At 41.4% G+C, this 16,020-nt stretch overlaps 1 protein-coding gene across 1 annotated transcript in view; it reads left to right on the forward strand.

Moving 5' to 3' along the window:
* Positions 1-16,020, forward strand: part of SCD5 (stearoyl-CoA desaturase 5) — a gene marked incomplete at its 5' end in the record, with an annotated part of 142,778 nt that overhangs the window by 102,964 nt on the left and 23,794 nt on the right. Inside the window, one exon of the mRNA XM_034670941.1 lies at positions 1,913-2,118. Coding sequence (XP_034526832.1) covers positions 1,913-2,118 — 206 coding nt within the window. The remainder of the gene's footprint in view (positions 1-1,912; positions 2,119-16,020) is intronic.

Below are 16,020 nucleotides of genomic sequence, written 5' to 3' on the forward strand. Positions count from 1 at the left end.
CTTGTGATAAGGAACCAATATAACCTTATAACAAGGAAAATGAGAGTTCTCTGTAAAGACCCTCGGACTTTAAATTTGGAGACGGAGGGCAATACGTTGTTGAAAAGCGAGTGAACTAAGAACTGGAAAACTGTCTGTTGTCCATTACTGTTGTGACCTGCCCAACGAACTCGAATAAAAGTCTGCTAAGCCTTAATTTTGCCATCTGTGAACTGGGAACAGAGTATCCCCCTTTCTTCCTGTGTTCATATGGACATGACAGTACACAAATGCAAAAGGAATAAATTATTCCTTGGGCTGCAGTGGTCTTGACTGATGTTTGCAATTCCTTTCTAACTCCAAATTCTGTGATTATAAGTAATAAATACTTTCACTCTTTCCAACCACTGTGTTTAAATACTCTGGTAAAATCTAAAGACCTCTTTCTTATCTCAGGAAGCCAGGCTATAATTTTTGCCTTGCACAGACTACCAAGAACCTCTTTTCTCTTCTTGTATTCAAAGCTGAACACATAACTCTGAAGGTTTGTCTACCTCCCCTCTCCCTGTCCTATTACATCAAGGGTGAAGCAAACTGAGAAGTTTTCAGAGGTGCTCTTAGATGAACAAGGCTTCCGGGTGCATTGGATGGGCCCGAGAAACCAAAAACTCAATGAACCCCCTTTTGATTAAAGAAATGGTTAGAATCTTGAGAATAAAACTATTCCCTCTCTTCTCATCAGCAGGATGAAGCCAATATCTGTGAACTGGCAGATTGCTAGTGAAAACATGACCAAGGCCTAAAGAGTATAGTATAAAACATTATGCCTTTTTTTAAAAAAGGGCTTATGCGCTATATAAATTTATTTCTATTTTCAGACTACTTCTCCTATCGAAAGCACTACTTTCCAGTGTAGCTTGCCTGTTCAAAGTTTTGAAAGCATTATCAGAGAAGAACAAAACTGAGTCTAAACTGAAAGTCTAGAGATGTCACTGGCCCATGACTATAGATAAGGTTTCAGCAATACTATCAGCCTAAATGCCATAGGTTCTTGTCTTTGATAGCTCACCCAGGACCTCCAGTCCCTTGACACCCTCCCTTTGTCTCCCAACATGAAAGGGTCAATAGGATGCATCCTCCCTGTGTACCTGAGCCCCACTCTGTTTGTGGGTTTGGCAGAATCTGCTAGACAATGCTTCTCCTTCCTCGGGCACCAGGGTCTCTCTTGGGATTCCAGTAAGCACCGCCTGTCCGTGAGGCATTTCTGCTTCTAGGGCCAGGCCAAGTACATTGGATTCCTCAGGGGGCCATTCCTCCCCTCCCTCCCTGTGACACACTGTTAGAGCAGTCCTCAAACAGTGTTATTTGTGTCTTGATATTTTGCAGAGATTTGGTGAAGTAACTCTTTGAGTTTTTACTTACCTGGCTTCCTGCTCTCTGTAAGTGGGACATGAAGGCCATTGAAGAATGAGAGAGAGGCCAGAGAGATTCAGGCCAAGCAGCTTACTCTTCTTTCATACTCTTTCTTCTTTCATACTCAAGGGTGCCCCTCTCCTCTGACAACCAAGACTTCATCTTGAGACTGGATCCTTCTTTTCTTGACATGAATGATCTCCCAGGAGACTTCCGTAGCCTCCACCAGAACTTTCAGGTTCCCCCTCTCGTTCACTCAATACACCTGAACTTCCTGCAGCGGGCACATCCCAAACACAAGCTAAGATTTCTTCTAAGGAAGGATTTCCTCTTGTTTTCATGGAAACCACCCCAGACCAACCTCAGGGATTGAACTTGAGATGAAGACGTTGTGGGTTGATTGTGGGAGCAAAGCGAAGTCAGTGGTGAGGATGGTGAGGGGTGTGGTCCAGGGGGAGCCTGAGAAGCTTTCAAGAAGGGTGCTTTGTCTCTTCACTCGGGATCTGTGTTCTCTCTGCAGAATGACATCTTTGAGTGGGCCAGGGACCACCGAGTCCACCACAAGTACTCAGAGACCGATGCTGACCCTCACAATGCCCGCCGGGGCTTCTTCTTCTCCCATATCGGGTGGCTGTTTGTTCGCAAACATAGAGATGTCATCGAGAAGGGGAGCAAGCTTGACTTCACTGACCTGCTGGCTGATCCTGTGGTCCGATTCCAGAGAAAGTAAGTGAAGAGACACCGTAGAGTTGTCCCTTGCAGGACAGGACCGAGATACTGAGTGCAATGGGGTGCAGTAATACCCCCAAGTAGTTCTCCTCATAACACTTACCCTTCTTGTTAGGATTTACCTCTGTTTATTCATTTCCTTTTGCTCATTAAGTACTCCCTGTTTACACATTTGCGTTGAATTGCAATTTTAAATTGAAATGGATTTCCTTTAAGCCTATTGTCATTTCCCTCAGACTAATCCGCATGACTGAATTCATGGTATCTGTTTCTGTAGTTCCCCATCCCCCATCCATGTTTCCCTGTGGTGGCGGGGAGGGCAGGGAGGACTTGCTTTATTTTAGCGAAACTTGACTCTGACAGCTTTGGACTCTTTCCAGGTATCCTGCTCTGTTCTGGAATTCTCTTGTAGTGACGGCTCCTTTCCCCTGCCTCCTCAAAGGTTACACCAGTAGGTTTCTGTGCAGAGAAACTGTGACCATGTAAATGTAACAGAGAGCCCCAAAACGCTTGTGCTCACTAATGGTGTCAACTGAGCATAGTCAGTCAGTCAGCATTTGCAGGGTAGATCTGCTTTCAATAGGCACATGGAGAAAATTGCCTATAATTGTGCTGGCAAATAGAAACTGGCTATTTTTCACCTTTTCACCAGGAACCTAGCATAGACTGTATCCATGTTGGCCTGGATCTGCAAAGTGGGCCACTACGAGAACATTTATAAATGGGCTTTTTGCTCCAAAGTAATGGATTTATGTGCAAAGAGAGATAATTTATGGAATGCACTCTGGTTAGAGCCTCGAGATAATATGGTAAAAAAGCGGTTACCAGAGACCATCTCCACTGACGAGCAGGAGTCATTTGAGGACTTATCTGAATAGAAACTCCTGAATATAGAAATGGAGGCTGCACCTTTGTGTGACACAAATGATTCTTTCATGAAAGGAAGTATGGCTTAGAATTGTGCTCGCGTTCCGCTTGACCTCTCCTTACATTGGAGTGGGCAGCAGCGCATAGTGACAAAATGGCGGACGTGGAGACAGACCGCTTAGGATCAAACTCTGTGGCTCCTCCATGTGCTAGAAAAAGATCTGACCACTTTTGACCACTGTCTCCTACAGTTCTTATGAGGACATAATGAAGCAAAATGTGTGGGAAGTGCTTGGCATATAGTTAAGAGCTTAGATCAGCGATTATTATTATAACACAGGCCAGAGGATTCAGTATGTTTCCATCCCCTGCTTCTGTTGGTTTCTCCCAAGGGTCCTTGAGGGTCTCAACACAGCTCTTTCAGGTGGACGCACCAGTAGTTTTATAGCAGAAAATAACAAGGTGTTTTCGATTAACAGTTAAATGATTTGTTGGTTTTGATTTTTCACCGTGAACATAAAATATTAAGTCATTAAAGAAAATCTAGGGGCACCTGGGTAGCGCAATCGTTAAGCGTCTGCCTTCGGCTCAGGGCGTGATCCCCGCCTTCCGGGATCGAGTCCCACATCAGGCTCCTCTGCTGGGAGCCTGCTTCTTCCTCTCCCACTCCCCTGCTGTGTTCCCTCTCTCGCTGGCTGTCTCTCTGTCACATAAATTAAATCTTTAAAAAAAAAAAAAAGAAAATCTGCAAAATTCAGAAAAGTAGGGTGAAACTAATTCACAGTCCTGACACAAAAACACAGCCACTATTTGTAATCTGTAACATATCTTTCCACGTTTTATCCATATATTTGATACATGTTGCATGATAACAGTCATACTGCATATGTAATTTTATGTCTTGTCTTTTAACTTCGGATTATCTTGGAAGCACCATTGTTGAAGGCTGTGTGAGTTCACTAGTTAGTGTCACAGTTTATTTAACCATCACTCTGCAACTGAATATGTATGTCATTTCCAATTCTGTGATATAAATGATATTGCTATATAATTAGTAATGATTTGGGACAATCAGGCCTTAGATTAATTTGAAGAGCTCAGATGAGAAGGCAAAAGATCTTCTATTTTATTAATGAGAACTGAGCTGAGTATAATAGTCTGGGTTTCTCTCATCATAAAAGTAGAAGACATTTTTTTTTCATCTTCTTCCTTAAAAAAAAAAAATCTGATTCATTAAGTGTATACTGGTGGTACACATGTCCGAAGACTATTTCTAAATGCAGGCAGAAGAACAAAAACAATTTCAGCATGTTCCCTAAATAGTTATCTGAGAACATCGTTCATCACCAGCCCAGTGACCAAAAGGGGTTGTAGTTATAATAAACCATCTACTCACATCATCATTCCTTGTATATTATTAAGCTCCTGCTAAGAATTGGTGCTGAAGATACAACCTTAAAGACTGGTTTCTGTACCGCCACCCCCGCCCCAGACCAGCAGGGAACCCACAGATAAATTTATAAACGATTATACCCTAGTGAGAGTAGTGCTATAATGGTGTTGTACAGGGCACCATGGGGACACAATGCAGGCTGGTGACGGTGAGGGAAGGCCTATGGAAGGAACTGGCTTCTAAGCCAAGACCTGAAAGATGACAAGGAGATGAAGATGATGGAAAGGATATTTAATATATCTGTCACTACATAGAACTACATAGAGCCATTGAACTTTAGAGCATGTCTTCCATTTTTCCTATGGGAAAATGAATAAACAAAATGTAGATAGAAAGTTGGAGATAGAAGCACTGTCTTGGTCTTTCGGGGCACTATAACAAAAATACCATAGACTAGGTAGCATAGACAGCAAACATTTATTTCTCACAGTTTTGGAGGCTGGGAAGTCCAAGATCAAGGTGCCACAGATTTGGTGTCTGGTGAGAGTTTTCTCCCTGGTTCATAAACAGCCATCTTCTTGCTGTTCCTACACAGGGAAGAAAAGAGGAAGGAGCTCTCTGGGGTCTCCTTTATAAGGGCACTGATCCCATTTGTGAGGCCTCCACCTTCATAGCCTAATCACCTCCCAAAGGCCCCACCTCCTAATACCATTGCACTGGGGATTAGGTTTCAACATACGAATTTGGGGGGGCACAAACATTTACTCTGTGGTGCCCACCTACATCTCAAATTCTCTGCTCAATGTTCTTTTGATTATACCTTGCGGTTTGAAAGGGTTACAGCAGTTCTCTGAAGTGTGGGTGAGTACTCATGTTCTTTGGTAATTACCCAGCCTGGAGAACATAGAGATCCGTAATTGAAAATAAGGCTTAAAATCACTGCAGGAATCACTAAAGGGGAGAGCTTCCAGAATACACAGACATAGTGCAACAGTTTGGGTATTTTCATGTTCATGAAACCAGCTTTACTGGTCCTGCCAGTCAGGCCATGTAGAGGCCACAGATTCCTTAAAGATTGAGTCCTTGCCCTTGGGGTGTGATTTGGGGTAGGGGTGGACCCTGTCATTGGCAGCACTGCCACATGAGGTCTCAGTCCTTGCCACCCTCAGCTGAGTGGGGGACACCAAGAGTAATAGGGACCCAGTCCTGGTCACTTCAGTGGCACACCTTAAGAGCTCCTCTCCTAGCTGGAATCTCCACCTGCTGCTATGTGGTTCTCTGAGTGCGTCAGGCCCTGTTCCAGTTTCGGTGCCCTAGGTTTGCAGCTGATCCACTAATGTTAGTGCTGATCCAGCATGAATATTGCAGTGGGTTGATAAATTTGGGCTTAGATTTCCTCATGACAACTTACCAAAGAAAAACTTGCCAGGGGTTCCTGGGTGGTTCAGTCAGTTAAGTGTCTGACTCTTTTTTTTTTTTAAGATTTTATTTATTTATTTGACAGAGATAGAGACAGCCAGCTAGAGAGGGAACACAAGCAGGGGGAGTGGGAGAGGAAGAAGCAGGCTCATAGCGGAGGAGCCTGATGTGGGGCTCGATTCCACAATGCTGGGATCACGCCCTGAGCCGAAGGCAGACACTTAACCATTGTGCCACCCAGGCGCCCCTTAAGTGTCTGACTCTTGATCTCAGCTCAGGTCTTGATCTCTGGGTCATGAGTTCGGGCCCCATGTTGGGCTCCATGCTGGGTGTGGCTTGCCAGAGATCCAGACTTGATCAAATTTCCATTATACAGTATAATAAAAGAGAGAAGACAGTGGCATTAAAGATAACAGGAAAACAACACAATTCAAGCTATAGTTCTAGATTTTTCCTCTAAAAGATAATTTTACCAAGTCTGTTATAACAAGTAGTTAACTGGACTACTTCAAGTTTTACTCTACTGCCAAGTTGTGAATGACAAAAAGGAAGGTGGTGGGAGGCAAGAGGGAGAGAAGCTAATGGTATCATATTTAGACTTTGGCAGCTGAGCCCTTCCCTAGGTCCTATCCTACAAGGGCTATGCTTTACCCCATAGGGTAAGGAGATCACAGGTCAAAGGCACATACCACCTGGAATCTTCTCTCACTTGTTGACCGTGCCTTGGGGTCCTGAGAACCTGGAATTCCCTGCCCAGATGACTCTGAGCCTAGTTCTAGAGCCTACACCAGCCTCTCCAGGGCTCTGTCCTCCTGAAGAGTGGTCAAGACGCACTGTTAGCCTGACGATGAGCTTAGAAGCATGAGCGTGGCTGTCCACAGAGAGAGGACAGAGCTAGGGGTGGAAAGAGAAATGTGCAGATCACAGGCTAGGGGCCTCCACCTCTGCTCTTGGTCTGAGTCCTGCAAATGTTTGGGTGAGCCTAGAAGGGGACCATTCATAAGGTTGGCAGTGGGTCTGTCAGTTAAGAGTTGTGTTTGGCTTAAGCAGAATAGAAGTTTCTTTCCCTTACATATAAAAGAATTGTGAAGGCCCAGGTTATGACAGCATCACAAGGGTCACTGGATTCTTTTATCTTCAACCTTAGCATATGACTTTCATTCTTTCATTTTAAGGTCCAAGGTGATCACTAGAGCTCCAACCAAAAGGAAGTTGGGGGTGAGGCTGGGGGCTAACACTGCTCACTTGAGTCAGTCACCTATAAAGAGCTTTCCCAGGAGACACACACGGCTTATCCACACACTTCTCATTAACTGTGTCTGCATTCAAGGGAAACTGGGAAATGTAGTCCCTTGGTTGATGCATTCCACCCTTGCATAAAATCCTGGTTTTGTTCCTATGGAAGAAAGTGTGAATTGATATGGGGTAAGCAATTAGCAGTCTCTCTCATAGTTAATTACGTAAGCAAAATGACTGGCCATCACGAGTTACTCAGTCTTATGTTTTCATTATAAAGCAAGTGAGTAGCCTTTCTGCCACCATTTTGTGAGCAGAAACTGGAATCTCACCTCATTTTTCTGAGATGGCAGAGTGAGGATAAAATCCAGGGGTTGTTCCTCCTAATGCTTGGCTTATCCCATCGATTCCCTTATTAGACAAGAAATTTCCTTAGAAAAAGCATGCAGACACTGACATGTGCATTTTTGAAGTAATTAACAAGGATGCTAGTCTAGTCCAGACATATGAAGACAAGGTCCTTGCCTCATTGCCATGGTGATGAGATAAGCTGAAAGAAAATGGCTGGGATGATCTAGAAGAGTGAAACACTTCTGTTTTGGTGCCCTGGGAAGGTATGAAAATGTATAAATTTTGCCATTCCAATAAGATTGACACTTGAATGGCTAGAATCTATTTGAGGCCTACTTCACTTCTGTTTTTCCCCTGGTCTGTTATCATTAGTCCATTTTTTTCTTCAATGTTGAACATCACATGTCTCAGTGATACCCTCTTTTTTATGACTTTATGTCAATGCTATGTCTAAACCCCACATGTATTCTGTGTTGGTGACATCAAATAGCCAGGGCGAGCAGTCAGACAGGTCTGCAATTGACTCATCCTCATTTCTCCATCTCGCCCCCTCATCTTCCATGTAGGGGATCCCCTAGGGAGTGGGATGAGTCATCTGGGAATTTACAACCAACGTGACCCCACCTCCACTGAACAAATCCATCGCTCTTTGATTAAGGTTCCATGTGGGGCTTCCAGGAAGTCCTCTCTATTCTGAGTCCATTTTCCTTGGAGACCTTCCCTATTTGTTGCTAAGTTAATAGAACGATTATTGTCTAGATAATAGTAACATTGAGTGTCTGAGTACATTCAAGGCCTTGGTTGGTTAGTTGTATTTTGTGGAAAACTCTACGGAAATAATCCCCAAATGAGAGACCCTGGTTGATGAGATATTCAAACATCTAGACTTGTGGGTGAGATCTGGGGACAGACGAGGGGACAGTGCCTTTTAAGAACAACCACCCTCTGCTACTTCCTTGCTCATCAATTACCCTTGGTTTGACCTTTGCCTGATTCACTTGGGTCCTTGATGGTCCTGCAACAGCAAAACCAAACTGGCCCCAGGGTAGGCATCACTTGTTTAGGCTACAAGCAGAGCCTGGCTCTTTGATATACTGCCTGCCAACTCACGCCTTAATAATGCAAGCCATGCGCATGTGGCATTTCTCAGCGGATTCGGCTTCCTTCCCTTTTCTGCATATATCACTTTTCATCCAACAACTGTATTTTGAGCACTCACTACATACCAGGAATTGTTCTAGGTACTGAGGATGGGACAGTCAACAGGAGAACCAGATTCTTGAGGACGCTTGCTCCCTCTTTCTAGAGCTCTCTCTATTTAGGTTTGGGAATGTGAGAGAGAGAGCCCCACCATGCATCTGCCCTCTGCCTGACTGGGCCTCTTTCTCCACAGACAGACATTTTCTGCTCCCCTTTCCATCTCTCTTCTTGCTCAGTCCCTGTGCCATGAATTGGTTTGGGTTCACTCCCTCTTGTCTATTTGCCTCTTTCTGTTCCCACGGTCATTGTATCTTCACCTGCCAGGGGGCTTTGTTCCTCCCTTTGTGCCCTTCTCTGCATGGGGATATATTCCCTCATTAGTCACACCGTGTTCTCCAAGCTATGATGTTCTTCCTTTCGCACAGTTTTATTAGAGAATAAAAGCCATTTAGCCAACTGCTCAGGCAGACTTTTTCTTCTTTTCCAGGGGCGGGGGGAATGAGGATTTTTTTGTCCTCTTGTATTCTCTCCTCATGTCACCATCTTGCTCTGATTTAGTCTTTCCATATGTTCCCTGTGTATGTAAATATTCCCTCTCCTTGAATCTTGTCTTCCATTTCTGAGGGGCAGTCTATCTTTGGTTAACAGCCTGAGCCCTGGAATCTTCTCTCCCATTCTGCCCTCACATCAAATCTTTGCATCTTATCATGGCACTGTAAAAGTTTTGAGGATGAAACATTTTCTTTGAATAGTGGTCCTTGCATCCAGCTCTACTTATCATAAGTTAAAATTCTGAATCTCTAAGTTCCAAGGATCTGATGAAATCAGCAAAAGAAGTGTGAACTATGTTTAATTAGATTTCTTTCGTTAAAAGTCAGTGGAAGAGGGGCGCCTGGGTGGCACAGCGGTTAAGCGTCTGCCTTCGGCTCAGGGCGTGATCCCGGCGTTACGGGATCGAGCCCCACATCAGGCTCTTCGCTATGAGCCTGCTTCTTCCTCTCACACTCCCCCTGCTTGTGTTCCCTCTCTCGCTGGCTGTCTCTATCTCTGTCGAATAAATAAATAAAATCTTTAAAAAAAAAAAAAAAGTCAGTGGAAGAGGTAGAACACCCTTTACTCTTCTTAAACATTTGGCCTTTCTAAAGCGACTGATTGCTATAACCAGAGAGCTGAACTGTACTCTGGAATACAAGAAAGAGATGATTCAATTTGAGTCTGCGGCATCAACACCAACATTTCCCTATTTTAGTGGTTAAAAATTCGGGCAAGGGAGAAACCAGTGTGGCATATAACTCAATAGCTCATTTTGACTTTTTAAAAATTTCCAACTCAAAATGTTATTTGTTTGCCTCTGTAACAGGTACTTTTCCTATGAGAACTTTGTAAGCCTTTACCAATTTGACTCTCTCTCTCTCTTCCTTCCTCTCACCACCCCCCCTCTGGGTGCATAAAAGTATATCAACAGCATTAACAGTCCTTTTTCTTTCCCCACATTGACCATTTCATTTCTATGTGAAATTCCCCTGGCAAGATGAGGAGACAGTTTCTCAAATGTCTGGAATCTCAATACTTCACTGACTAGCATGTCAGACATATTAATTAACAGGTGTCAATAGATTCTGGAACTGCTCTTTGTAAATGTTATCTTAGCTTCATTGTTGATGACAGTGAAGGCCTCTTCATATATCTTCAATACACTTCAGTAGCCAATAATAGCTGCCATTTGTTAGCTGCCTATTATATACTTACTTTGTGTCTTTTCACTCATTATCTCTGATTCTTTCAATAACTATCATGTAGATGATGGTATCTGGATTCTGGACTTGAATTCTAACTATTCTGACTCCCTGTGGCCTCAATTAACCATCAAAAAAGAATAGCAGATGTTTGCACTAAATTATTCTTTCTCTAGCAAAATACTACTTAACTACCAAAGCCAAGAGAAATCTTAGCTAAATTTTAATGTAAAATTTAATAAATCTTAGCTAAATTTAAAGTAAAAGTTAAATAATTATATAGAAGTCAAAGCAAGATTAAATTTTATAAAAGACATTTTGGTACAAGTATAAATTTTCAGTAATATTTAGATATTATCAATTCCTGGCTGTCTTTCTAGACCACATAGAGATTCATCTTCTAATATTTTCTTGGAATAAAGAGGCCTTCAGTCATGCATGTGGCTCCAGTTCCAAGGCTTCATCCAGTAGAGAGAGCAGCAATAACTCCTATAAAATGTTTTTATTTAATATTTATGCTCTTAAAAGTTAGATGTATTACCAATGGCTTATGCCATCAAAGAAGAAACCCCTTTTTGCCTTTTCAGTGTCTCTTTTTTTCCCAGAAGGGCAGAAAAGTGGAGAAAACTTTTTGTAACAGAAAATTTATTTTCTAGTTATTTCCTCCAACAATTACCTTATAAAATTTTTCTAACCTCACAGCTCTTGGGATCCATACATCATCTTTAAAAAATATTTAAGACAGAAAATACAAATAAAATTCTACTTTTAGTACAAAATGTAATAAAAGTTCATTGCAGAAAATTTAGCAAATGCAAATAAACTTTATAAAGGATAAAATAATCTGTAATCCTTCCACTTAGAAAAAAAGTAAGTTAAAATTTGGTTGTATATCCTTCTATATTTAATGAATCATGCTCTGCTTTCTTTTTACCAAACTTTATTCATACCCTGCATACTATTTAAGACTAATTAAAATAACAGGGGCACCTAGGTGGCTCAGTCAGTTAAGCATCCAACTCTTGATTTTGGCTCAGGTCATGATTTCAGGGTCCTGGGATTGATCCCTGCATCAGGATCCACACTCAGAGTGGAGTCTGCTTGTCCTCTCCCTCTGCTATTCCACCCCCCCAACTCATGCTCTCTCTCAAATAAATAAAATCTTTAAATACATAAAAGTGATTAAAATAAGAACTATATTTAATATTGTCTTCTTTATTTCACTTTGTTTTCTATGTGTGTATGTACCAATTTCCATTTGATACCATCTTTCTGCCTGAAGAACTGCCTTTAACAGTTCTTGTATCACAGGCCTTTTGACAATAAATTCTCAGCTTTTGTTTGTCTGAAGGTCTTTTTTTATCTTCATTATTGAAAGGTATTTTTACCCAACATAAAATTCTGGATTGACAAGTCTTTTCTTACAGATTTAAAAGATGTAAATCCCTTGTCTTATGCTCTGTGTAGTCTCTGAGAAGTCTTCTGTGATTCTTCTTATTATTCCTCTGCATATAATGTTTCTTTTTTCTCACTACCTTCAAGAGTTCTTTATCTTTGCTTTTCAGCAGTTTGACTCAGGATATGTCTAGGGATTTTTGTTTTGTTTAGTTTTTGTTTGTTTGTTTGTTTGTTTTGTGAGGAAGCAGTTATCCTGCTCGAGATTCTTTGCGCTTCTTGGAACCAAGACTTGTTGTCTTTCATTAATTTTGGGAAATTCTTGGGCATTAGCTCTTCAAACTATTTTTGGCCTTGTTTTCCTTCTCTCTTCTTCAGAAACTTCAGTGACATCTATGTTATACCATTTGATATTTTCCCACATCTCTTGGAGGTGCTGTTCTATTTAATTCACTCCTTTTTAACTTATATTTCCATTTGAATAATTTCATTAACATATCTTCAAGTTCACTAATTCTTTCCTTATGTTTTATCTGCCCATGAACCCATTAAAGGAATTCTATATCTCTGACACTATTTTTTAAGTACAGCGTTTGCATTTGACACTTTTATACCTTCTATCTCTCTGATGATATCTCCCATCTATTCATGCATATTGCCCACGTTTTTCATTAGATCTCTTTAACATGTTAATTATAGTAAAGTCCCTGATATTAGCAACTGCTGAATTATCTTTGAGTCTGGTTCTATTAATTGCTTTATCTCTTGACAGTGTTTTTTTTCTTACATTTTTATGTGCTTTGTAATTTTTAATATATGCAGGACATGTCTAGAAGAACAGAAAAACTAAGGTAAATATAATTTGTGCTTGTCAATGGCCACACCTGTTCTTCTTTCAGGACATTAGTGGGGCAGGGGGGAGGGTGGTAGAGGGTGAAGGTTGAGTCAGTCAATCAGGAGTTAAATTAGATTTGGGTTTAGTGTACCACAGACTTCAGTAGATAGCTGTTGTTATCATATGCTTAGAGTAGACCCTTGAGTACCAAAGAGGATTTCTAAGTATTAATGCTTTGCACTCAGCTTTCAGCTGTCCCTGCATACCTACGCCACAGAGGACATCTCTCTCTATGCTCTGGCCCCTATCCCAAGTAGGGGGGACTTCTATTACTTGCTTCTCTATGCATGTCTTGTAGTAGGGGTTTGGGATTTCTTTGTTGTCCTGGCTCTGTATCAGTCTGAGGCAAGCCCTGTGTGCCTGAACCTTGGGGTTAAGGCTTCTGGAGCATCTTGCCTGTCCCCCAACAGTAGGAGGTCTCTGCTTTGGAACAGTGCTGAATACTGGGCACAAACCAGGGCAGAGAAGGGTTTTGCTTCCACCCCTCCCTCAGTAACAGTGGCTCTGCCTATGTCTGTGGGTGGGATGAGAGTTTCCTACTCCCCCCTCAGAGACGAGCAGGTTTTGCTTCTCTTATTCTCACAGAAGCATTGGACTTTTGCCTGGTCCTAGAGGTGGAAGGTTTTCTGCCCTCCCCCAGCGGCTTAAGACTTTGGCTCTGCAAGAGAAGTCTCTGGGGAAGAAGTCAAGGCTTTGTGTTTGTCTTTTGATGGCAGCTGGTCACCGCCTGCATGTCTATATGGTGGAGGGGGGCTCTCTCCAATCTCCTCCTTTGCCTCTGACTTTCTTGTGAACACCCAGTGCATGTCTGTAGTAAAGAACTGGAGGGTGAGTGCAAACTCCCTTGTGTCTGAGGCTCTAAGCTCTTCCCAACAGAGATGCACTAGCCACACTTGGCCTTTAAGGAGTCATTAAATTTTTAGCTGATTTCTTCTCATCTACTAATATTGTGGCCACATCTTTCCCTTATGGTCTGTCAAGTGAAGCAGTTCATGAATGGCCTACCACTCTTTGGAATTCAATCACTTAGTTGCCTTGTGACCTCATGTCTCTGGTGGGCTCAAGAGAAGTAGTGATTTTGTATATTGCCCATCTTCTCTCATTGTTCTGATGGAAACGATGTTCTCTTTTAACTTTTTACATCCCAAGTGGAAGCAGAACTCTACATCCTATTTCATAGGACCTGCAGTTTTTGCCCAATGGAATCCTGTGGAATCTTTCCAGTTTTAGTCCCTGCTTAATATTTCATTGTGAGGATGGATCATTATTTCTGATGAATAATGAAGGATTTTCACCTTTTTTTATCATTAAAACAATGCCAAGATGAATAACTGTATACATAAATTTTTGATCATAGCTATGATATTTTCCTTTGGCTAAAATGAGAATAGCTGAGTCAAATAATATGCAAATTTCTCAACTTGTGATACTCATAGCATAATGAATTTGTAGATCTTTGCTTATTAGTGAGGCTAAATATGTGTTCATATGGCTTGTTTGTTTGTTTGTTTGTTTGTTTTTGCCATTTGCCTTTTAAAAGGGACATACAGTTATTTTCCTCACAACTCCAAATCCCCCACTAGCCAAGGACAAAGATACCAACTCTTCATCTCCTTCCTCCATTTTTGTTGAAGAAAAAGATCTAACAAAGTGAGATGCCAAAGCCCACTTTCCTACCCAGAATTCTCCTGCCTCTCATGGAATAGGAAGGCAGAACAGCCACAAATGAATCTGGTGTCTAGACAGGCAAATTAATACATGGAGCATTTACATATTTCTTATTCCTACTCTCCCTGGTGCTCTGAGCTGGGATATACTACTCGATAAGAAGTAATAGTCATTTTAGTGCTGGTTTGCTTCACGGAAGGCTCTTTCTAAAGAATCCGGCTACTGCTAAGCTGGAAAGAGAGTAATATGGGAGGAGTTGTTTAAACGACAGGCATCTGAAGGCATAAATACATATATTTAAAGTATGGAATAAGTTGGTTAACTGGAAACAAGTCCATTACTTACTGTCCAACTTGTAGTTCTTGTCGTGAAATGATTTACAAGGTTTAAACCCTTGTGACAGCTATTTTGTGAAAATTTTTGATGAGGCTGAGTCCCTTTTTAAAATTGAAAGTATGATTCATACATATTTGTGAAATTCAAGTACATTTTCTTTGTTACTGATGCAAAATGCAAATGGCAATATATTATGGGGACCCCTTGTCAGTTGACAGTTGAAATGAAAATGTTGTCTTAAGAAACGAATTTGTTGATGGCTCTTCTATTACCCCAAATGAGTATTTAGATTATTCATGTGCAGGTTGTCATGTCAGAGCTCTGAGGGAGATTTTCCCTGGATACAATTTATTCTAATTCCTCAGTCTTCATTTCACCATGTTGTATCGTCCTGAATGTGTCACGGAATGATTAGGTTGAGAGAGATGAGGTTTTGTTAGAGCCACAATTTGCACAGGAGCACTGGAGAAATTACACCCTTGCAAACAACTGTGGTTCGGATTCTCAGCCATTTTCTCTACTCTGTATCAGTACAAAGGATTTCCAGAGACAAGGAAGGCCCTCAACAAGGAGGCTGTGCTACAAGATGTTTTGTAAATTGCATCGAAGATACATATTGAAGAGTAACCCTTCCTGGGAGTCCTGTTTGACTTTGTTATGTACTCACTGAAACCACTTGATGCATGCCCCTTCTGTGCCCCTGGAGGTATTTTAAAGGTCAGAAGAGAGAACCACAGCAGTGGGACTTGGTGGTATTATATCAAGTAACACTGGTGGCATTATATACACACACACACTACATATATATTGGTGACATTATATAAAGTAATAGTTGTGCATTCAAAAATCAAGCCTTTTTTTTAACTGTGTGAAGCATAGGTAGAATTATAATCCATATTAGCATCGTGTTATTTATTCATTCATTCATTTGGCTGATACAAAGAGGCAGCTATGTATGGAGAGGTAAAACAGCATCTTGGAATCAAAAGAGACTACTTTGACATTCTCCAGATTTCGTTTCCATAGCCATAAAATGGTGATAGTGGTGATATCTATCTTACAGAATTATTGAGTGAATAAATTAGTTCACGTGTGTGAAAGTGTCCATCACAGAGGAGATGTGCAATAAATATTTGTGTAATTAACCACACGTAAAGCTCTATATGGCAGCTATCTCATTTATGAAGACCTGAGTTCTAAAACCCTGCTCATGTGTCCATTTTTTTCCTAAGTTCAAAGTGACTAAGAGAAGTTTAAGTTACCAGTTTCCAGATGCATCTACATAAGTGGGCCCTTCAGAGCTTTAAACCAGGAGTACTCTTCTCTTCCTTACATTCTTTTTTTTTTTAATTTTATTTTATTATATTGTGTTAATCACCATACAGTACATCCCCAGATTCCGA

The sequence above is a fragment of the Ailuropoda melanoleuca genome, chromosome 11, assembly GCF_002007445.2.
Source record: "Ailuropoda melanoleuca isolate Jingjing chromosome 11, ASM200744v2, whole genome shotgun sequence".
Classification (NCBI taxonomy): Eukaryota; Metazoa; Chordata; class Mammalia; order Carnivora; family Ursidae; genus Ailuropoda; species Ailuropoda melanoleuca.